The sequence below is a fragment of the Adiantum capillus-veneris genome, chromosome 8 (assembly GCF_014529385.1).
Source record: "Adiantum capillus-veneris isolate H3 chromosome 8, ASM1452938v2, whole genome shotgun sequence".
Taxonomy (NCBI): domain Eukaryota; kingdom Viridiplantae; phylum Streptophyta; class Polypodiopsida; order Polypodiales; family Pteridaceae; genus Adiantum; species Adiantum capillus-veneris.
Genome location: NC_140938.1, coordinates 19,181,675 through 19,204,831, shown reverse-complemented (window position 1 = coordinate 19,204,831; position 23,157 = coordinate 19,181,675). Strand labels below are relative to the sequence as shown.

General features: G+C 42.5%; 1 protein-coding gene across 1 annotated transcript; it reads left to right on the top strand.

Annotated features, from left to right (window-relative positions):
- The first annotated feature begins 18,581 nt into the window (after nucleotides 1–18,581).
- Nucleotides 18,582–20,418, top strand: LOC147451764 (uncharacterized). The gene is made up of 2 exons (XM_086518812.1): nucleotides 18,582–18,963; nucleotides 20,306–20,418. The coding sequence occupies exons 1-2, from the start codon at nucleotides 18,582–18,584 to the stop codon at nucleotides 20,416–20,418; spliced, it is 495 nt and encodes a 164-aa protein (XP_086374938.1).
- Nucleotides 20,419–23,157: the final 2,739 nt, after the last annotated feature.

Sequence of the window (23,157 nt, the reverse complement as noted above, 5' to 3'; positions counted from 1 at the left end):
AGCAGGCAGCAACATACTCCAGATAGCACAGAATGTTGGACTTGTGGTGAAAGAGGTCACATGTCACGTGACTGTCCAAAGGGAAAAGCAAGTGGAAAGAGAGAACAGGGCAACTATGCATCTACTAGCAGAGATGCAGATGACAGCAAAAACGAGCGCATGTTTGTTATGCAGCATGTAATGAATACAATGACTGCAGAGAACTCCACCCAAGATGATGTTTGGTATGTGGATTCAGGTGCCTCTAATCACATGACGTCTCGTGGAGAGTGGTTTAGAGATATGCGCAAACCAGATGTGTCAGGCTATGTGCAAATAGTAGATGACACAGCTCACCCCATTGCTCATGTGGGGGACATACCTCTAAATACGAAGAGTGGGAAATCAAAGTACTTAGCAGATGTACTTCATGTCCCAAACATTACAAAGAATCTTGTTTCTGTTGGACAAATGGTTGAGCAGGGTTTGCAATTTTGCTTCAATCCAAATGGCTGTTATGTAGAAGATTTCCAGAATGGCTGTAAGCTGATCACAGAGGGCAAATGTGTGGGCAGAATGTTTACGCTGAATGTAGACATGCCTGAGGTAAAAGCTGCATTATTTGCACACGGCACAGGTGTTGTGGCTGATGTTGACATTTGGCACAAACGCATTGGCCATGTCAATGAGCAAAGATTGTGCAGCATGCAATCAAAACAGATTGTAAAAGGTTTGCCCAAATTCAAGGTGGATGGTATGCATAAAGTATGTGCAGCATGCCAGTTTGGAAAACAGTCAAAGGGCTCATTTCCACATGAGCGCAATGTATGTAAAAAGCCACTTGAGGTGGTGCACACAGATGTTTGGGGTCCAACCGATACTGCAAGTATACATGGTTGCAGGTATTATGTCTCTTTCATTGATGACCATACAAGGAAAGTATGGGTCTACTTCATGCGTAACAAAAGTGAAGTGTTTGGTCACTTTCAAGACTTCAAAGTCATGATTGAGAAGGATAAAGATATGCAAATCAAGACATTGAGGTCAAATGGAGGGGGAGAGTACTTCTCCAATGATTTTTCAGATTTTCTGCGAATGCATGGTATACGCAGGCAGTTTACATGCAGATATACTCCACAACAGAATGGGGTCGCAGAAAGGAAAAACAGGCACATTGCAGAGGTTGCACGTGCATTGATGAATGAGAAGAACATGCCTCATCATTTCTGGGCTGAAGCCATAAATATAGCTGTGTACATTATGAACAGGACACCTACAGCTGCGGTGCATGATGTAACACCTGAGGAAAAGTTTACAGGTACAAAGCCTGATTTGGCACACTTGAAAGTGTTTGGCTTCATAGCTTACGTGCATGTACCAGATGAGTTGCGTAGGAAATTGGATCCTAAAGCAGAGAAATGTATTCTTGTGGGATATTCCCTTGAACAAAAGGGGTATAGGTTCTACAATCCTACTACACGAGAATTACGAGTGAGCAGAGATGTAGTCTTTGATGAGATGAGCAGCTGGTACAATAATGCACATGGCACTATTGGGGCTGATGTAAAAGATGATGTGGTTGTACAAAATGTGAGGCCACATTCACAGGTTTTGAGTGGACCACAAGAGTCCTCTTCTCGTGGCTCTGTTGAGAAACCATGGAATGATAGACTACGTACGCAGGTTACTCCACCAACAGGTACAGGGAATGTATCACGAAAAGGAAAAGAAAAGGTTGATGAACCTCCCTTTATGGTTGATGCATCATCAGGTTTTTCACATGTAGAGATGGATTCAAATGGTTCTGAACAAAGTCTTGATGAGAAATTTGGAATTCCGGCTGTCAGGACACCTGGTGTAAGGAAACTACAAGAAGATGCTAGAGGGCAAAGGAGTGACCCAGGACCGCGCAGATCTAATAGAGTCAGAAATCCAGTTCAGAAATTGACTTATGATGGGTATCTAGCGCATCACCAAGCCTACATGGCTAAGGTGATACAAGATGTGGGGCCCACATGTTTTGAGGATGCAGTTGGAAATGTGCATTGGGATGATGCAATGAATGAAGAGATGGCTGCATTGGAAGCAAACGACACATGGTAGTTGGTGCCATTGCCAAGTGGCAAGAAAGATATTGGCTGTAAATGGGTGTATAAAACCAAGCATAAGGCTGATGGTAACATTGAGCGTCACAAGACAAGGCTGGTCGCAAAGGGTTATGCACAGACGTATGGCATAGACTATGAGGAGACCTTTGCTCCAGTGGCAAAGATGACGACTGTGAGAGCTGTCATAGCAGTGGCTGCATCTAGAGGATGGATTATGCATCAAATGGATGTAAAGAATGCCTTCTTGAATGGTGAGTTGCAAGAGGAAGTGTATATGGATCAGCCACCTGGTTATGTCGATCCAGGTTACCCAGATTATGTATGCAGACTTCTCAAATCTTTGTATGGTTTGAAGCAGGGCTCTAGAGCATGGTATGACAGGATTGCCAAGTATCTTGTCAGTATTGGTTTTAGGAGAGCTCATGCTAATCATTCACTCTATGTACGTGAGAGTGATGTGGGGATTGTGGTCATTACCATATATGTAGATGACCTTATTATTGTTGGTGACAATGCTATGGAGATTGACCATGTGAAGGGTCTTCTCAAACAAGAGTTTGAAATGAAAGATTTAGGCGAGTTGCGCTACTTTCTTGGCATTGAGGTGATCAGGACTCCAGAGGGTGTATGGATATCACAGAGACAGTATGCTTTGGACATGTTGTCAAAGTATGGTATGGCTGATTGTAAGCCAATTTCTATTCCCTTGGATGTGAATGCAAAGCTGAGTGCAGAGAAGGGTGATGTTGTTGAGGATGTCAACATGTACAGGAAGATTGTGGGTAGTCTAATCTACTTGACTATCACGAGGCCAGACTTGAGCTACACAGTAGGCTTGGAGAGTCAGTTCATGCAGCTTCCAAGGAAGCCACATTTGGATGGAGTACGACGCACACTTAGGTATGTGCAAGGTACTCTTGACTACGCATTGTTCTATGCAGCAGATGCACCATTAGCATTGTATGGGTATACAGATTCAGATTGGGCAGGTAGCATTGTTAATAGGAGATCTACGAGTGGCTTCATGTTCTCTTTTGGGAGTGCTGCTGTTACTTGGAGCAGCAAAAAGCAGCCTACGGTTGCTTTATCGAGCACAGAGGCCGAGTACAGAGGTGCAGCAGTTGCGGCGTGCGAGGTAGCTTGGCTACGCACATTACTTGAGGACTTGGGAGTGCAGGTGGAGCAGCAGATTTTCATCCATTGTGACAACCTCAGCAGCATGCAGTTGGCTAGGAACCCAGTGTTCCATGCCAGGACCAAACACATAGAGGTCCATTATCACTACGTTCGAGAGCGAGTGTTGGCGGGCGACATCGACTTGGTCTACGTCACCACAGAGGAGCAGATAGCGGATATCTTTACCAAGGCTCTCGGAGCTGATAAGCTTCGACATTTCCGGACTATGCTTGGACTCTGCGACATGCAGAGCTCGAGGGGGAGTGTTGAGATGTCGAGCTCTACACCTTGAGCTGGCATCCACTACGGGTCTTGGCCGCTTACGGCATTTACTCGCTGGCGCGTTAGGTGATCGACATGGAGGATCTCTGCCAGTGATTCTACAGCTCGACTACACTTATAGTGCCAGCCTAGTACGCTTCTAGCGAGTTCACACTTAGTGACCGCATGTACATATGTGCTACTTTTCAGCTTTAGCACTTAGTCATTTTGTACTCTCTTTTCTGTGAAGAAGAAGAAGAATCTTTCCATCTCTATGTGCTTTGTGCTTGTCTTGTGTAGCTCTCTTGCATCCTCATTCTTTACACCTATCACTTGTGCACACCTATTACATGCCACATTCACGTATGAGCCAAATTGATCAATGATAACTTGGAAAATTGCCAAAAAGCGCAAAGAAGTCCTCCCAAACCAAATTTTGAGTTATCTGTCATATTTTTTGATCCAAATCACCTCATATCTCATACACAGAGTCTACATCATGCCTAGAACCAAGTTGCACCAAAAAATGTTAATTTTGATGAAAAAGTTAATAATCACGATTATTTACTTTTTTACCAAGATGGGAAAAAATTGCAACTTTGACTTCATGGGACCAAAGCACATGATGTCCCAAGCCCATTGACCAAGTTTAAACAAATTTGGATCTCAAAATCCCTTTATATCTATTGTTTTAAAGACTAAAAGCCTAAATCTGGCACCATTTTCACCATGTGCACTCAAATGAGCCCATATTTCACTTAGAGTATCTAATGAATATATATTTCAAGCCTATGATGTCAAAATTACAAAAAGTTGGAAAAAATCATTAGCTGTAAATAATCGCATGACGACTGTTTTTCACCTGCTTTTTGTATTTTTGAAGTTTTTCTACCGAAAATTAGTAAAATTAAAAGAAAAATAGAAAATCAAACCCAGAAAATCCCCAAAAATCAAAATAAATCACAAACATCACCGCAACACATTATACACACTCACATGCAATTTTTATGGCCGGATTTCTCCGTTTTACCAATATTTTGCTTGAAAATGGCTATTTCTACTTATATACACACACCTAGGGGCTTGATTTAGCGTTTGGCCCCATACACCTATAGCTTCATGCTGTATAAGGGCATATGTACTTGGGTTACTCCAGAAAATTTCAAAATCAAACAACAACCCTTAAAATAGTCGAAAATCATTCCCTTTTTTGGTTGTTTCTATTATTGGTTCCGCATTTTGAGAGTGCCTCTAGAATGCCTCCCCCCCTCCTAGCCGGAGTCCTCCCGGACGACAAGGTATCGCCTCGGAGTATGTGCCATGCATAGGTTGAAAAAGTTGTGCTAATGCCTGGCCGATTAATGTGGCCCTACTTTATGCATAATCGGTCAATGCATGGAAAAATTAATGTTGTGCAAGAGAAGGGAATAAGCAAGATTCTTATTGGCATTCGCCGTCGAGGTTTCCTGCTTTCTTTGCAAGTAACAGCTGTAACTCTACTGCTCTCTGTTTAATTGTCTTTTTTACAAACGGCAATTGATTTGATGGATTCTTGGCTGTTTCTAAGGATAGAATTGGCTGCGCCGGAATGGCTATGGGCCGTATTGCCTTTGCTTTCCAATGGTATTTTGTTGCTGCCGGTTTTTATAGATGGTTTGGCACGTTCTTGTTGGCCACTGGTTTGTTTTTTATTGGCATCCACATAAGTCGGTTTTCCTTTTTGAAATGCAGCTGTCTGCCTTCCTTTGTTTCTTGTACTGAAGGGAGTTCTTTTTGCTTTTGCTTTGGTATCCAAATGTGAGTGACATTTGGGTTATGGCTAAGCATTTTCTTTGGGATCCATATTTGTTTTATTCTCTTGGTTTGTGGTTGAACCATCTGCTTTGTTGGAATTTTGTTGTTGCATTGTTGTTTGTCCGCCATGTCATTTCTATCCTTCCGCATCCATAATTGTTTTCCTTGTGTTGGTAACCTAGATCTTTGCATTGCTGCCGGTGACTTCATATGTTTGTAATTAGCATGTTTGGCTTTTACCTGATTGTTGGTCTCGAGTATCATGTTGTTCTTTAATGGCATTTGTGATGTTGGCTTTGTTTCCAGTGATTGCATGGCTTGCAGTTGACGATGTTGGTGTTGCTGAGCAAAAGCTATCACCTGTTGTTCATGTTTATGTTGAATTTTGACTGCCTTTGCTTTCCAATCTATCTGCACATTGTACTCTTTTTGCCAAGGTTTCCCCAGCATCATTGGGTGTTGTGTGCTTTCATCTATCACCACATAGAATTTGTGTGGGTAAGTATATTGATGTATCTGTACATGCAATATAGTCCATCCCAATGTTTTCAACGGGTGTGATGTACTACTTTCCAGCACTTGAGGAGTAGGATGAAGTTGACATGTGACTTTGAGTTGTTGGTATAATCCGTAAGAGATCAAATTTGCTTGAGCACCCGAATCAATCAAGGCTGTTGATTCAGCTTGATTGCTGCCCACTTTGACCGCAATTATTGGCTCCAATGTTTCTGCCTCCAGCTTCGTCAGTCGAATGGCATTGATTTGTAATGGTGGTCCACTTTGTTGTTGTTGTCGCAGAAGCCGTCTTTTTGCAATGCGTTCTTGTGCTTCGTCTTGAGCTTCCTCCCGTACTGTTTTTCCTTCATTCTTTGTTTTCCTTGATGAATTTGTTGGAGCATCTCCTGTGTGAGTGGTAGATGATACCTCCTCAGTCGACATCCACTAATCCAGTTTGGCATTTCTTCACCTGCTAATGTAGCAAGCTTGACAGCTCCACTTTGTGATAGATCACTAATCACAAATGGTCCCATCCCTCGCTTTTTAAGTTTCTTGGCATGTTGCTTCAAGGTATCAACAAGTACGTAATCACCTGTTTTGAACTCTTTGGTATGCACATGTTTTTCAAAAAATTCTTTTTGTCTTCTTTTTTTAGCATAGATTGAAGCGACAGCTCGTAAGCGGAGTTCATCTAGCTTTTCAAGATCATCAATTCTTGAAGAGAGCTATGCCCTGTCCATTCCAAGCTTTTTGCTACTCGTAGAGTTGGAATTAAAAATTCTATGGGTAGTATAGCATTTAGGTCAAACACCATGTTGTATGGTGTTGTTCCTATTGATGTTTTATAAGCTACCGTGTATGCCCATAGTGTTGAGTGTAGCTGTTGATCCCAATCTGTTCTTGATTCTGACACTATTTTAGTGAGAACCGTGCATAGTTCTTTATTAGTGGCCTCAGCTTGCCCATTGGCCTGTGGATGGTATGGTGCGGATTTCCTATGTATGACCATGAATTCCTCTAGCAGATATTCAATGACTTCATTGAGAAAATGTGTTCCACGGTCACTGACAATTTCTATTGGTAACCCATAATGTACAAAAACATTCTCATACAAAAATTGTGTCGTGGTGCGTGCATCAGCTTTTTGTTTTGCTTTGGCTTCGACCCATTTTGTGAGATAGTCCGTAGCCACAGTGATATATTGGGTATGGGTGCGATATGTAGGGGGTGATATAGGTCCCACAAAATCAATGCCCCATTTGCAAATGCTCTTGCTCCCATCATTGGCCGTAATGGCATCTCATCTCTTTTTATTGGCACCTTGGTGCGTTGACATGTGTCACAACGCTTTAGCAACTGTTCAGCATCTATGTGCAATGTAGGCCACCAAATTCCTGCGGTTAAGACAATTTTTGTCGTCTTATCGCCCGAAAAATGGCCTCCACTTATTCCGCTATGTGCATGTTCTAGAATCAGCAGGTATTCGCTTTCACTTGCACAGATTCGAAGTTGATTGTCCTTACCTCGCTTATAGAGTTGGTTCCCAATTAACTGAAAGTCACGAGCTTCCAGCTCTATAGCTTTTTCCCGTGCTCTTGTGGTGTTCTCAGGGAACGTCCTGGTGGTCAAGAAGTCAATGATATATTGACTCCATGCGGGTGCTATGTTTACCTGAAACAAAGTTGTGTGATCCACTGGTCATTTGGCACTACATATAGTACAATTGGTAACATAAGAATGCGTGCCCACATACATAGTTGGCCAATAAACCCCTAACTGTTTCAGTCTCTGGTGTGTCTTCACTGTTGAACAATGAAATGCACAATCCTGGACATGTGCCTCTTCAAGGTAGCACTCGAATTCTTCCGGATTTATACATAATCGTAGGATTAGGTCCGATCCAAAATGATACAACCGTCCTGCTACCAACTGGAAGTTTTTTGTTTGTCGAATTGTTTGATGTTTGGATCTGCATTCCGTATTATCAAACCCACTTCCAAAGGAAAGAACGCTAACAATTTCCAAAGACCATCAATGTTGAAAAGATAAGCATCTGGTATGTCATCATCGACTCCTTCAGGAGATTCCCCGTTGTGTATCCTTGAAAGATGATCCGCTCGTAGATGGGTTTTACCCTTTTTGACCACCAGTGTGAAGTCAAATTCTAGCAATATAATAAACCAGCATACGATTCTCCCTGTATTGCAAGGTTTATTTACTAGGTACAAAAGAGCTTGATGATCTGTGAAGAACACAAATTTGTTTGCAAGCAAATAATGCCGAAATTTCTTTACAACATAAATCATTCCTAATCCTTCCCGCTCGGTGTGGTTGTGTAGTTCTTTTCCGCACTGTTTAACTGTCCGGCTCGCATAGCAAACCGGAAAATCCATTGTTCCGTCTCTAGGTTGAGCTAGAATACTTCTTGAATGGCATATGTTGAAGCATCAATGTGCACATGGAATATCTTTTCCCAATCTGGTGCCTTTAGTACAGGTGCTGATATAAGGTTTTCCTTCAGCTTTTGGAATGAAGTTTCACACTCCTCGGTCCACTCAAAATTGACTAGCAAACGATACAGAGGTTGTGCGATAACCGCATACATGTATATGAATCTTCGATAATATCCGCAGTGTCCCATGAAGGATTGCACTTGTTTCACATTAGTAGGCCTGGGTAGGTCTACAATGACTTTGACTTTGTCTAGGTCTGTGGTTATGCCATTTCTTGAGACAATGTGTCCTAAAATTTGGCCTTGCTTAACTATAAATACACACTTTTCTGGGTTAATTAGACATATTCGATATGTCCTGCACTTTTCAAAGACCTTTTGCAAATGGTCAATATGTTCATCTCGTAGAAGAGAGTGTACACACAGGTCATCCATGTAAATTTCTAAGATTATTATTAGGTATTCCTTGAATGTGTGAGTCATTAACCTTTGGAAAGTGGCTGGTGCATTAGTTAAGCCAAATGGCATAACTCGATACGCATAAATCTCCCATTCTGTGGCAAATGCTGTTTTGTGTTGATCCTCCCTTGCTATTGCCAGTTGGTTGTATCCTGAAAACCCATCCAGAAAGGAATAAGCATGTTTCTCGGCCACTCGCTCAAGTACATGTTCTGTGATTGGCAAGGGATAATTATCCCTTATGGTTGCTTCATTCACCTTCTTGAGGTTTACACACACTCGTAGTTTTCCATTCTTTTTGGGAACTACCACAATGGGTGACATGTACTGTATGTTCGATTTCATAGATGAATTCAGCTTCCATCAGTTTATCAATCTCTTCTTTGATTTGTGTAGCAAATGTGTCATTATATGTATACGGACGTTGTTTGCTAGGTTTTGCATCCGATTTCAAAGGAATTGTATGTTGGGATATCAATGGATCAACTCCTTTGAGGTCTTTATAGGACCAGGCGAACACATCTTTATACTTCTTGAGAAGTTGTGTTAGTTGTTCTTCCTCTTCAGGCTCTAAATCGTTTGATATATAGACCCGGCTGAGGCTTTTCACCTGGTTCTGCGAGGTCTATCTTCTTTGCATTTTCAAGCCCATCGTAAGATTCTTGGCTGGTTCTTTCCCTGACTGGTGGTGTCATGATGATTTTTCTGTCCTGGATAGTAAATTTCTGATAGTGTGATGGTACGTTCATGTTCCCCTTTTCTGACTTCCCTTTACCATCACTATCTTCTTCAGTAGTCCATATCTCTCTCAAAGACCGTTTCAGTTCTTGGTGTTTCTGTTTATGCTCCAGTTTGGTCCACTCTTGGTCTTTTGTTGTTTCTTTTTTTGATTTTTGAGATTTTTGTGATTTTGTTTCGGTTTTAGCTTTTCGTAAATGTTTTATTTCCTCTCGCGTTCTTTCTACTCGATTTTTTGAGAATCTTCCTGATATTTGATCTTTTGCACAATCCTCTGCTTTTACAAGCATCAAATAGTGAGTTTTATCTTTTATCTTGGGCATCAGGTTCTCTCTAGCTTTGTTTCTTGCTCGTTTCCTCCTATAGCGTTCTTGGCGTCTAGGGTGTTGATTAGCAAAATCATAAAACTTGATATTCTTGGTTTCATTTCCACGCCCACTTGACGTGTCTGAACACTCATTATTTGCATCATCATTTACTTCCAAATGTTCAGAGGAGTTGTAAAACTCTTCTTGTTTTGGTGGTTTTCCGATCTCGTTTTCTGGTATAACTCTTACCATGTAATAGGGTAACACATCATAGCCATCCTTATCGCAAAATTTTGTTGTTGGATTGTCGGTAATGGTACAGACATCCAATGTTGCTAGTATGTGTTCCCATTCTAGAGGTTCCAAGGCATCTTCAGGGAAAGGTTCCGGAATATACTCCTTGTCCTCAATTGCTCTTTCTAAGACGCATTCCTCTCTTCTTAAGCTTCCACAATGTGAAGCTCCCCACATCCATAGCTCTTTTGGTTGCCCTAACCATGCTGGTAGTTCTGATCCTGCTACTGTAGCCGAATCAAACTCTTCCACAGGTGTTTGGTTCACATCTTTGTAACTATGGTCTTTTAGGTGTATTGTAGTTGTTGTCTCGCCATGTCTGAGGTATATGTGGTCATAACCCCAATCTTGGACCATCTTCAATTGTCGCATGAATGGTCATCCCAAGATGATCTCATAATTGTTCTTTTTGTCGAAATCGACTATTGCAAATATATGCTCATACTCGATTCCGCACGAAGTGACAATCACTTTTTCTAAGAGTCCTAGAGGCTTCTCCATGAACCCATCTGCCAATTGCAGTTTCATTCTGGTAGCCCTCAAAGCTGGTTTTCCCCATTTTTTCCAGATTTCCTTGGTGGCGATATCAACTCCCGCTCAACTGTCAAGAATAGCTTTGGAAATTACTCCTTGGAATTCTACTGGTAGCGTGGTGTTTCCATCTTCTCCCTCGCAATATTATCCAACCTTATTCAATGGTACTGGCCTAGTGTTTAGTTGAGGCCTGTCCAACTCTTTGGTCCCTTCTTATAGCTTCAAGATGGGGTCTTTCACTCCAAATTTTTCTAGACATTTTCCTACTGTGGTCCACATGTTTGGCCTTAACCTTAGGAGTTATGCTAACGTGATTGTGCATGCCACCGGGGTGGATAACAACTCAATCAATCCTTGCGAATCCATCACCTTGTTAGAAGAAAGTCTTTGAGATGGGATTGCTCTCACCTCCCACTTAGCTTCATACTCTCCTAGGTAAGAGGGTAAAGTTCTCAACGAGTCTGGTTGGTTGTGCCCCGAACTAATTGATCCTTGGTCTCCCCCTTGTGAATGTATCTCAAAGTTCATTTGCGACCTTGCCTCAAATTCTTCAATAGGAGGTAAGATCACATTCTTTTCTTTTCTCGTGCTATTCAGGTGGTTACTCATCCTATTAGCCTCGTTGGCCTCACGGATTTGCTTCCACAGATTGTCTAGACCGTTACAGTCCTTACCCATTTCTACCATTATTTTGGGCTGGGACCCGTCACTTGTCCCATCAGTGGTATTTGGCACTATGATAGGCTCTCCTCTAGACTCATAGTCATTAGTGAGTCTTTCCTTTGTTTCCACATGTTTCTCTAAAGGTGGTTGGATAGGGGTTGGAGCTGGTGCCTCATGCCAATTTGCAGGTTTACCCGACAGGTCTTCCATCAACGATTGAGCCGTCTCGATCATCTTTTTACACATATCCAACCTCTATTTTTCTATTTTTGCATATGGATAAGTCATCCACCTTTGCTCCTGGGTTTGGTTCTTTTTAAGTCGAGCTTCATAAGCTTTTAGAAGCGCATCCAACTGCTCATTTACCTTGTCTGCCAGTACAAATCCTCCTGATCCTGCACTTTTGGGCTCTGCTATTTCCTTGGGTGCTATGGTTGCTGTGGTGTGTGAGCTTAAGTTAGCTAGATCCTCTAACCACTCCAATATGTCCTTTGTATGTTTCAACTCCTCGGATAGGGCTGTTTGCTCTCGTTCTTTCCTAGCTTTCCAAGTGCTTCTCTGATTCTTCGTTTCTGAACTTTAGGCATCGGTTTTTGGTTCTTCAACTATGGGTTCATTCATCCTTCTCTGAGCTTGGGCTCGTGTTACCGCCTGAATAGGTAGGGTAAAGGGGTCAATAAAAAACCACCCCCCTTTAGGAGGACTGCCGGGGCAAGTTTTTTCGTGCACTTTCGGACCCATTGTGAGACACAAATGGGTGAGAGTTGGGGTGGACAATGTAGCCAACTTGAAATCGTGGCCATCAGATCTTGGGTTCAAGCCTTGTTGGCACAATTTCTCTAAATGCCCCCCCATTCTGGTTTCCTATTTACACCCATTTTTTATACACATAAAAAATGTTGTGCGGGCGTTCTTCGCCTGTATAAATGCAACTTGATTCCAAATTTTTGCTGCTGGTAGAGACGATCTCGATCTTCATTTTGAGCGTCTAAGCACTCGATTCTGTTTAGCGTGCTTTCCGGAGTGTGTGTTTCCTCTTAGGTGGCCTTAAGTTGGCCCCTTTACCCTATGATTGTTTCATTTTCCGATCCTCCACTGGACGGTACTGTTTCTAACATGTTCAAGGTGGTTTTTGCTCCTTTGCTCCGGTTTTTAGGGCAATCAGGAATCAAATGAGTAATTCCACATTCTGGGCAATACGCATTGACTCTAATGATTTCATCATGAGGACAGTCTCTCAACCAATGGTCTCCACCACACTTGTAACAAGGTCCCTTGGGTTGTTGAGGTGCTCCTTGAGCTCCTCTTTGTTGGTAAGCATGTCTCTATCCGCCCATGCCTCCATTAGCTATGAACAACAATTTTCATTCATCTAAGCTATATCTTCCTTCTCCTGCTTCCTATGTAGCAGTTGGTGGTCCTGTGTTTCCTATCATGCTCCATGGTTCTGGTGTCGAGGGTTCTTCTGGTGGATAATAGACAGGGTTTGCCGCATATCCATTTGGATCTTCATAATATGCATGCATAGGTACCAAAGCCTTATTCTCTAATTCAGTTATTGTTGGTGTGTATCTTATCCCAACTGGTCGTAATCTTGGTAGGGGTGGTTGTTGCCCCAACACGGGTTGTGGTCTTTCTACACCTATAGGTCCTGGTAAGTTGCCTGCTTGATATCTAGGCATCAGTGGAACTTGAGGGGAAGCTATTGGAGCTTGGGGAGCGTAAGGTCTCTCTCTCACATATCCCTTGTTATAATAACATTCCTCGGTCCCATGGTTTGTCAATTTTTGTTCAATAGCACACCACGGGCTATTTAGCCTGGGGTTTGGCATACAAGTTGACCTTTTTTAGCACTTCATCTACGAGCTGCTCCTGATTTACAGCTACTTCTCCTTTCGGTGTTGTCTTAGAAGACTTGCTTCCACTTTGCTGTGAAGACGAATCGTCATCAAGGTCCTTGAACTCCCCTTCTTCGTAGGCCGCACAATTGTCCACAAGGTAAAGAGCCTCCTTGGTCAACTCATTCAAGGTCGCGCTCCTCTTTATATGTAAGTCTTTCTGGAGATCTGCATTCCTTAGTCCTTGGATGAATATCAGCATAAGTCTAGACTGAGTTGGCAGTTCTTCAACAGGACAGAACTTAACATATCTTTTTAGTCTTAGGGCTGCCTTTCGTACAGATTCTCCATCTTTCTGTTTGAATTTATGGATCTGGAGACGGTATTATGAGTTATTCCCCTTTGTGAGAATTCCTCGATAAACTCGTCAAACACTTCCTCCATAGACTCAAAGTCTCTATGCTCTACAGAGTCAAACCAAGTGGCAGCATCATCCTCTAGGATTAGTCCAAACCCTGCAAATTGGGTAGGAAAATCTAACACCTCTTCGGCTCTAATTACACGCACAAAGGGTGCTACATGATCTCTTGGGTCTCTGCTTCCTGTGTATTTCTTGTTTACCCATTTTTGCACTTGATAAGGTCTAATTCTTCGATGGTCTACAAACCTCATCATTGGATCCCCCCGTCCTAGTCGATATACCTCCTCAGGCTTCTGTAATAGGCTGGTTTCTCTTCCAATGGTGCTCCTAAGCCATACATTACTAACGATTCTCGTTGGAGCTCGAGGTGGTTCTTCTCTTCGAACTCGTTCTAAGGGTGGTCCTCCAGGCTCTGTTGACCCTTGAGTCTTTGGCTTACTCTCTGCATGATACCTTGAATAGAGTGGTGGTTCTTGCAAATCCCTGAGCCCTCGTGCGGCTTGATAACCATCTCGATTTCAGTCTAGTTCCATTGTTGCACTCTGTCGAAGCCATGCCTGCAATGATGGCTGGTTTGCTAGTTGGTCTTGGTTGTTGAATGCTTGCGGTCGGGTGGAATGTGAGGTTGCGCCATACTCATCTGAAAAAGGATTCGTTGACTTGCTTGGGGTGTAAGTGGCTCTTGGCACTTCCTCAAGGGCATATGCTGATGCTCCTGGACCTGTTGCCCTCTCTACCTCCTCTGGGAGAATACGTTGGTATTCTCACCCGTATCTATCAACAAAAACTATGCCCTTCCCCGTAGCAGTTTCGTAAGAGAATAAGTAAAGAACCTTGTCTTTGCTTAATTCGTTTATGTATGGTTCTTTGTTGCGAAAGTAAGAGACTATACCCTCACTCTCATGCTTGTAGATTACCACGTTCTCGTTATAAGTTGGAACCCTGGTTGTTTTCTTATCATACATAAAAATAGCTCCGGGCCAATCAATGTTTGGTGGCGGTTCTTGAGATTCTAAAACCATTTTCCCTTTCGCCACGTTATCTCCATATCTGTTGTAATCTTCAGGGTTACTAACTATTAAATAGTGGTTCCCCTTTTCGTCTCGAAATCTATCTCCATCATCATACACTCGGATTATCTCCAATCCTTGAGTTGGCCTCTCTTCGATACAAATGCACTTGCGCCCTCGATAGTTAGAATAGACTAGGGCTCCTCTCGAGTTTTTTCCCTCTAAGAAGATCACCGTGAGATTGGAATCATTCAAAGGATTTTGGGAGGTGCTTCCTCCTCGCATAGGTCCATCATAGGTAAAAGCTCCTGGCTGTTGACTACCCATCATGAAGAAAGATTTGTCTGACGAAGTGTCAGTATCACTACCTTCCTCAATAATCGGTGCTAGCGGATCTAGCCTTGCCTGAGTTACACTCTCTTCGGTGGACACTAAGCTACCTTGGTCACCTTCCACCTTCTGGTCTCTAACAATGTATCTTCCTGATCTTAAATTCATCAAACTTATCAATGCAATTTATCACAAATCCAACCACTCACCTGGAAAAGGGTCAGTTTCTGCACAACTTCTTGCTTTGTTGATGAATATACCTGTACACAAGCATTTTAATTTCGACAATCGAATCAAAGCATTTATCTACTACTAGAGGTTATCTTAGTAATGATTGGTATAACTAGAGAGTTAATCTCTCCACTACTGTATTTTATACAATGCTGATGTTTTGGATTAGGTTTGCTAATCTGAAATAGTACTACCCTCAGATGTTGGTCAGTTTACGCGAAAAAGTCTGAATTCAATCTTTGCTTCGTCAAATGGGCAAACAAGGTCCAAATTCACTTTTGAAAGAAGTTCTGGAATCCCTAATCCCAATAAAATCTCACTGTCTATGCCAAGTCAAATTTTCTTTGCAGTATGCCCCAATAGACATCCTACGCGTAGGATGTCTCCTGTTGTGTTTTGCCTAGATTTTTGCATTGTGGTTTCCCCTTGTTGTGCTGAGCTTACAGCTGCTTTTACTTTTTGATTTGGACACCTATTAGCTGGTCAATGAGTCAGAAATCTGTTCCGACAGCCTGTTGCTGATACTGATCAGTCTAATCAACTCCAAATTGGACCAAAATTGACTAGGAGGCTTGCCTTAGGCTATACAACACCTTACTATGCTCAAAGTCAAAGTCTGGCTTCAATTTCTTGTATTAGACATATTCCTACGCGTAGGATGTCTTTTTCATCAGAATGGCTTCAAACTCAAAGCCCAGGCTCCCCTTGAGTTGCTGATCACTTTGGTATACTCAAAATTCAGTTTGGAGTCCAAAATCACTCAGAAGACATCCTACGCGTAGGATGTCTTTTTGGCCTGTTTGACCCCAGACTTGTCCCACAGCTGCCCCTTGATGTCAGTAACTCAGTGGTATGCTTAGATTTTGGTTTGGATGTGAAAAGTCCCAAATTTCAGTTGTTCTTGCCTTTTTCAGTCAAAAGAGCTAAAGTCCGCATTTTCTCACCCAAATGAGGTGAAACCCCTTTCAGTCACTCAATATATCATGCAAGACATGCTCATGTAGCCATCTTATGGTTTTGGTCTCAAAATAATGTTTTGGCACTATTTGGGTAGGATGTCTGGCAGTTTCAGTCTATCTGGCCTTATCCTGTGAAGATATGGCCAGATATGGCCAAATTTCCACTTTCCAGTTGAAATTAGGGTAAACCCCACCTTCTGAACACACTGGTCAACTCAAAATCCCAAAATTCCTCCCAGATTAGCCTGTAGACATCCTACGCGTAGGATGTCTCCTGGCTTAAAATTAAAAAAATTTCTAACAGGAATGCTCCTTATGCTCTATAGATCTATCAGAAACACTCACAGTAACTTTTGGACTTCAATTAGGCTTTCAAACATACTTTTGCGTCTTTTACAAACTTGTAATGACTTTCCCAAGCAAGTGTACATGCATGAAATGCTCTAGATCCTGAATCATTATGTCCTACTTACTCTACTCCTACCTATCATGTGAAATGGTGATAATGGTGTTTTTGGTTGCTTTTTGGCCTTTCCGGACTCTCAAGCTCTCCTCTCACCACTTCTACCACTCCAACTCCTACTCTAGAACTCGACTACTACTTAAAACTACCTAAGTCTACCTCATCTACCTAAGTCAAAGGATCTAGGCCAGGCACACGCTTCCTAGACTCCCTCTAAGACCTAGAGAGTCCTCCACCCTCTGATCCTATCTAAATGTAAAGCGAGACTCTTGGCAAGACAAAAATCCCAATCCTCAAGGATTAGTCTCGGTCACCTACCTAAGGTTTTCGTCCCCGGAAACGGCGCCAATGTTGGACGGATATGCCGCGACGGTTGTCAGCACAGCGAGAACTCACCTAACATGTAATGTCAGCTAAGCATGAAGCTCGACCCGCAGGCGCGTGGAAGCAAGCATAAGGTGTCAACCTACACTCGACCGACTCCTAACTAATTCCTAAAGAGGTCTCTACCAATTGTCTCAGTCACAGCCTTCAAGAGTGCATAAGAGGAAACTTCCTACAACGCTTTCTAGAGTCGAACACCCATCAAACAATCTCGAAACACCATAGAACTTGAAGGAGACCCTACTAATACCAATAGGTCGCTCTCCCTAAGGTCTATGAACCAAATTCACGACCCAAAACACCTGGTGCAGAAACACGTAGGATGTCTGGCCAAAATCTGCAGGGCTTTGTTTCCGAAATCTAAAGTGCCTAATGTGTAGTTCTACTCAATGTGAACGCGTGGATATGCTGCAATGCAAAATCGGACAACGTATGCCCACCCAAACACCTGATGAAGCTCGTAGAAGGAGCTCGCAAACCCTGACTGTACACGCGCAATGTAGGTATCCGCTTGTAGCTCTCGTCGGGGGCAACACGCTGCACTTCTCCGCACTCAATTCCGACTACCGGAGCACACGTAGCATCAAGATGAAGCTCACACTCTCTCTCTCGTACACAGTACGCTCACTCACAGACTTCAAACTTGTTTTTTAAATGACAAAAGGTTTTTTGCATTAAGGTCAAAAAGTGGTATATATACCTTACAATTTCTCAAACCCTAAAGTTCCAAAATCAACCATCTACTCAATCTAACTATCAAAACTGGGAGACAATCTGGAAACTTCTATAAGTCCCAATAATTACAAGGTGATAAATCAGGTTTTCCTCAATGAATGCATAATTACAAAAATAATAATCCTCTGATCAGTAGTTACTGACGTGGGGTGTGTCCAGCTTCTAACAGGAGCCATATTAGAAAGGGAAGGGTACTGCTTTTGGGGAGCTCAGCTTGTCCGTGAGCAAGTTGGGGGCTGCCAGGTCTTGAGAAGTCGATTGGGCAGCCCAAGGTTTGGGCCTAAGTGAGCAGAGGAGCTCGATAGCGAGCTACATGGGAGGATGGCGCTGCTTGAGGGGAGCCGCCAGTGGCTAGGGAAGAGCTTGCACCACAAATGAGCATCTCTCAAGGGCCAAGAAGCAGGAGGATTGGTTGCAGTGCATGAAAGCGAGAGAGTTCCATCATTATACATGTTCCCTTGAAGGATTCTACCATGTTTTTTTTTGTCAACTCTACTCTCAAATCTATATTAACATCTCTTCAACCTTCTTGTCCAATGATGTGTCATAAATGTGAATGGTATATGTGTGAGAACCATGTGTAAAAGTGTATCCATTAGCTTATAGACAAGCTTGTCATATATGCCAATCTCGAGGTTTCTAAGGGTGTTTTTTTTCTTTGAGTAATGGTGCTCTCCAGGATCAGAGATTGAAGCTATGATTACATGCTTTGCGGTTGGGTCTATACAATCAGGGTTAGTCGGGATTAGGCTTGGACAATAGTCGTTGCTAGATTGTGAGTCTAGGTGTGTGTTTGCTAGGGGATAGGGGTGCAGTGACATCGATGGGCTATAGAGAGGCATTTGCATTGTGTGCTGGTGGTTTTCCCATTTCCCCCTTTCCATCTTGTGGTGTCCCCCACTGAGGACCCACTGATTGCTTCCTAACCAAGTGTTCCTGAATCAAGATGAAGCAGGAGTTTGGTCCAGTGTTCAAAGGAGATGAAGATGCTGATGATTGGATTGCCAATTTTGAGCTATTTATGCTGACGGTATTCCGGATGCCAGGTGATGAAGCAAAGCTCCACACTCTACCTTTGGTGCTGCGAGGTAAAGCAAAAGTTTGGTTCGATGGCTTAGAAGATGTGCACAAGCAAAATTGGATTGGATTTCGAGAGCACTTTCCACAAAGGTATCGAAAGGTGGTGTCGGCTTCGGAAGCAGATGCAAAGATCAAAGGTTTGCAGCAGGACGTAAGTGAATATTTCGATGCTTTTGTTGATAAATTTGAAACTTATTGGGGTAATTTTGTGGTTGCTATCCAAGCAACCAATGCGGGATATTTTAACACTAGAATGGTAACAGGACACTTTTATGTCCTTGGACACTTTTGTGTCCTGTTAAGTGACCATTTTTCTTGAATTATTTGAAGAGTATGAGAATTGATTTCTAGGTTCTATATATCCACAAAGTTGCCTTATGAGCTGAAAAAAACTTAGCATTTTTTTTGGAGTATCGATCTCACCATTAACCTTACTCTTGCACAACATTTTTGAACCTAAACTGTGTGAAAAAACGGGTCCTGTTTTTGGCCTGTTTTCATTTTTGGCAACTATACCACTCTAAACTTCATGGTTGTGAGGTTTAGATGGCTAGAGGTTAGGCCTTCATAGTTCTCAACATGTTTTGATGCTTGTAGGGAGAGCTAAGTGTTAAAATTGAAAGTTATGACCAATTTACAAGAATTGCATAATCCTGTTTTTTGGCCAAAATTAGCACTTTTATGATTTTTTGGGGGTCTTTCTTGATATCCAAATTCAATTTTTATTGTGTAAGTGTAATATATAACACAAAGCTAATCTTCCTTGAGTTTTGGGGGACCTAATATGCTATATAGCATAGTATATGATGATGGTTGAGTTTTTTTATTGTTGAAGAATACGATACATTTTAGAGTAGCAAGTATAACTTTCTCAATATTGCTAGTTTCTTAGACCAATTGTGTGTATTTTGTAGGTAGTAACCATATCTAATCATAGACTACAAACTTGGCTAGATATTGAGTAGTTTCTATGGGTTTCTAGAGGTCATAATGCTAAACCCAGTTTTTTCATGTTTGCTGTATTTAGCACTTTATCATTGCCCCCAAGGTTCCAATTGTAAGAGATCCATTATCCTTTTGACATGCTCCATGGCTCCTTTTGAATCCAAAGGCCCAAAGGGAACTAAGAAAACATGTATATAGTATCTGTATTGAGCGTGACTATAGAAACTTTGATGATAGGTCCACAAAATGGCAAAAATGCAACTTTTTTGTACCTATTTTTTTGCCCCAAAAAAAAATAGTGAGGTAAAAGCAACCATATGTTTTGGTCACCAACCCATTGAAGTTAACGGGGCATTTTATCTCATGTCCTACAAAAATCCCCACTCTTATTTATATGCAATCAACCGTAAGAAATTGCTGTTTTGGGCAAAATACACTGGTCCATCAACTTTGGAGGCTTGTAGTGACCAAGGGATGAGAAAAATTAAAAGTTTCTCATTTTTTCCATATGTAGTAGTTATTGAACTATAAGCTCATGAAAGGATTTTTCAAAATGAGTGGATGTAATATGGTTTTGGAATTTTTTCCCAAAACCGTGAAAGGACACTTTTATGTCCTGTTAGGTTACCATTCTAGTGTTAAGCTGGAAAGGTTTCTATCTTGCCTACATCCCTATGTTTGTGAGAGAGTGGGCTATGAAGATCCAAGGACTTATGACGAAGCTGTCAAAGACGCCAGAGCAAAGAGTTGAAAGATGAAGAAGAAGATGGAGGCAGGATTGCTACAATCTACCATCATGGCGGCCAGTGGACCCAGGCCCAAACAAATTGATGAGCATCAAGAGGTAAAAGCTCCTTTTTTTATTGATATGAATGTGATCAAAGCACGTAAAGCTGATGCCAGGATAGAAGAGGTAGAACAAGTGCCAACCACGTTTCAAAAGATATAGCGAGGCATATTTGCCACCCAGTTTGCTTGCTCAAGAGGACAAGGTGATAGAAGATCTTAAAGAATAAGTGTTGGTTCCAGAGCCAACAATGAGGAAGGTAGCAGAGGTGCAGGAATCGGCAAGATCAGAAGAGGAGTCCGACAACTCTCATAGCTCTAGCAGTAGTTTGGACACATATGCTACATGGGAGACAGAATTTATGTCTTCTAGGTATGAAACTTATGATGTTTTTTTCATGTAGATGAGGTGGAGAAAGATATATATGTGTTGCCTATCAGCCAGCTAAAGGTCGAGGAGAAGCATAGTGTAGGTGTGGAAATGCCTTGTGTGAACCATCCAGTTGAGCATCCCTATCTTGTGTCCAGTGATGGTGAGTCCCTATTGGAGGAAGAGGTATGGTTTGGTTGTGCATCCGATTTAACTGAAGAGCAGGTTTTTGAGGATGACTTGCAGAAGCTAGAAGCAGAAGCGGAGGTATGTCAAGTTGATTTGTCTATGTAGGGGGTGGGGCAACCTTGCCTTGATGGGCATTTCAAGGTGCACTTTGAAGTTTTGGAGTTGGTGTGTAGCCGTGGAGAGATAGATCCGACAGATAACTCTATGGGAACTGATACAGGTGCAACCTATGAGAGCGAGGTTCCATGTAGAGAGGAAGGTAACACCAACCTTGTAGGTCATGAGGTATTTGAAGAACAAGTTGAAGCTCTAGTAGGTCATGCTCTTAAGTCTGAAGAGTTGGTTTTGGTTCCAATTTTAGAAGATTTGGATACAGGTTTGCAAAGGGAATAGGTTTACTTGGCTATGCAGCAGGTGGCGGCAAATAGCAGGGTATTGTTGCTCATACTATGCTATTGATAGCTATGTTGTTGCAGATTGCATTGCAAGGTGTACTATGCAGGTTTCAGCGCTCATATGATAAAGATGATGATATGGGGGTTCTCTAGCGGATGACAGGATAGCTGCAAATGAGACCAGTGCTTCAAGTGATCGAAAGAATGCTTATGGTTGGCAGGAAGACTTTTGGATGCAGGGTGATAAAGCTCCATGCTATGAAGAGCTGGAAGGGTGGCGTGTCTATTGGCATACGAGTGCAAAGGAAGGCTTGAATATACATGCTTTACAGGTGGATGGCAATGAGCAATGCTTTACTTTTGATCCAGGTGGGCTCTACACCATGCTTGGGGAAGCTTTGAGCTTTCCATTTGATCTTGGAGGGTGATGCAGTAGCACATGCTTTTCTCTCTATCCCTATCCTATTTCTATAGACACTATATCATTTTTCTTATGCAGTCTATGTAGCTCTTTTATATCATTCTCTCTATACAGACTTATTTTACCTAAATAATATTGTGGTTGAGCATGAAGCTCAACAAGGGGGAGGGCAATGATGGTACACCCAAACTGTGTCGACCTATGGAAGTGTAAGAAGTCCAGGCATGGAGGTTTGCACGCAAGTGGCAGGGACCTTTAGCAGGTATTTGATACAGCTAGGGAAGAGGTACACCGGGATGAAGGACTCTCCAGTCGAAATTGCAATTGTTTTTTGCTATCACAGGTGGTAGGAGAAAATGCTTATATCACAAGGTTGGGAATGAGGCAAGGAGTGCTAGATGCAGGTGCCATGAAGTTTGTGATATGGGATTTTGATCGAGGTGTTTGCAGGAGGCTCTACTTGCCAGGGTATGTATGCTACAACATGTCCATTGAGGGCTATTGCAAGTGAGTGCACCTCAAGCTTCATGATAGTCCTAGTGCTCTCAACGGGGTTCTTTTACCCAAGGGCCACCGATATTCGGGATTCTTTTCATTGGCAGACCAATGGCGGTGGATCTTGCAGAGAAGCATACTTTAAAGTACATGAAACCAAATGTGCAAAGTAGCCGACTATGTGACCAGTGATTATCATGGGTCAACGTTGGAGGTTGGGGCGGCCAGCTAAAGGTATGAAATGGAGTAAAGCTGAATCTTTTTAAAAAAGATGGCTCAAGGTGGCAGCCGGATGCGTGGGAACCAACGCCAAGCTGAGGAATACAAAAGAGGGAAAAAAAAACGCTACTGCAGAGATGGCAGCGCTACTGCAAGTCGACTCCTGAATTTACCTTCATGGGCAGAAAAGCGAACCTGGAGTATGCATGTGAGGGGCGCCAGCTGGTGGCGGGGAAGGTGAGTCCAATGGCGGCTCTTAAAAACGCTGCCATTCCATGGGAAGGGGGCCTGGTTAGTTTGCATGGGAAAGGTGACCAATAGCGAGGTCGCTATTGGTCAAAGAGGAGAATAAGGCCGAGAGAGGGGAGTACAGAGGAGGAGAGCTGAGCACCTCATGTCTGGAGGGGTTGAGGGAGCATTTGAAGGGCTGCAAAAGTGGGGCGCTAGCTTGTAGTGCCAGGGAGACGAGCCCTAAGCTCGTGTACTGGGCCGAGGGTGGCAGATTGGAGGGGCTCCTTAAAAAGAATAGCAAGATGACATGAGGAAAAGGACAGAGAGGTTGCTGTGAGCAACTTAAGGTAGCCTTGACAAAAAACAAGTGAGCTCAAATTATCTTATTTTT

Bases quoted from the DNA above. Each gene is read 5' to 3' on its own strand.
- LOC147451764 (XM_086518812.1), top strand. From the start codon at position 18,582: ATGAAGCAGGAGTTTGGTCCAGTGTTCAAAGGAGATGAAGATGCTGAT. The intron at 18,964-20,305 runs CTAGAATGGTAA...TAGTGTTAAGCT, and splicing joins CAATGCGGGATATTTTAACA to GGAAAGGTTTCTATCTTGCC.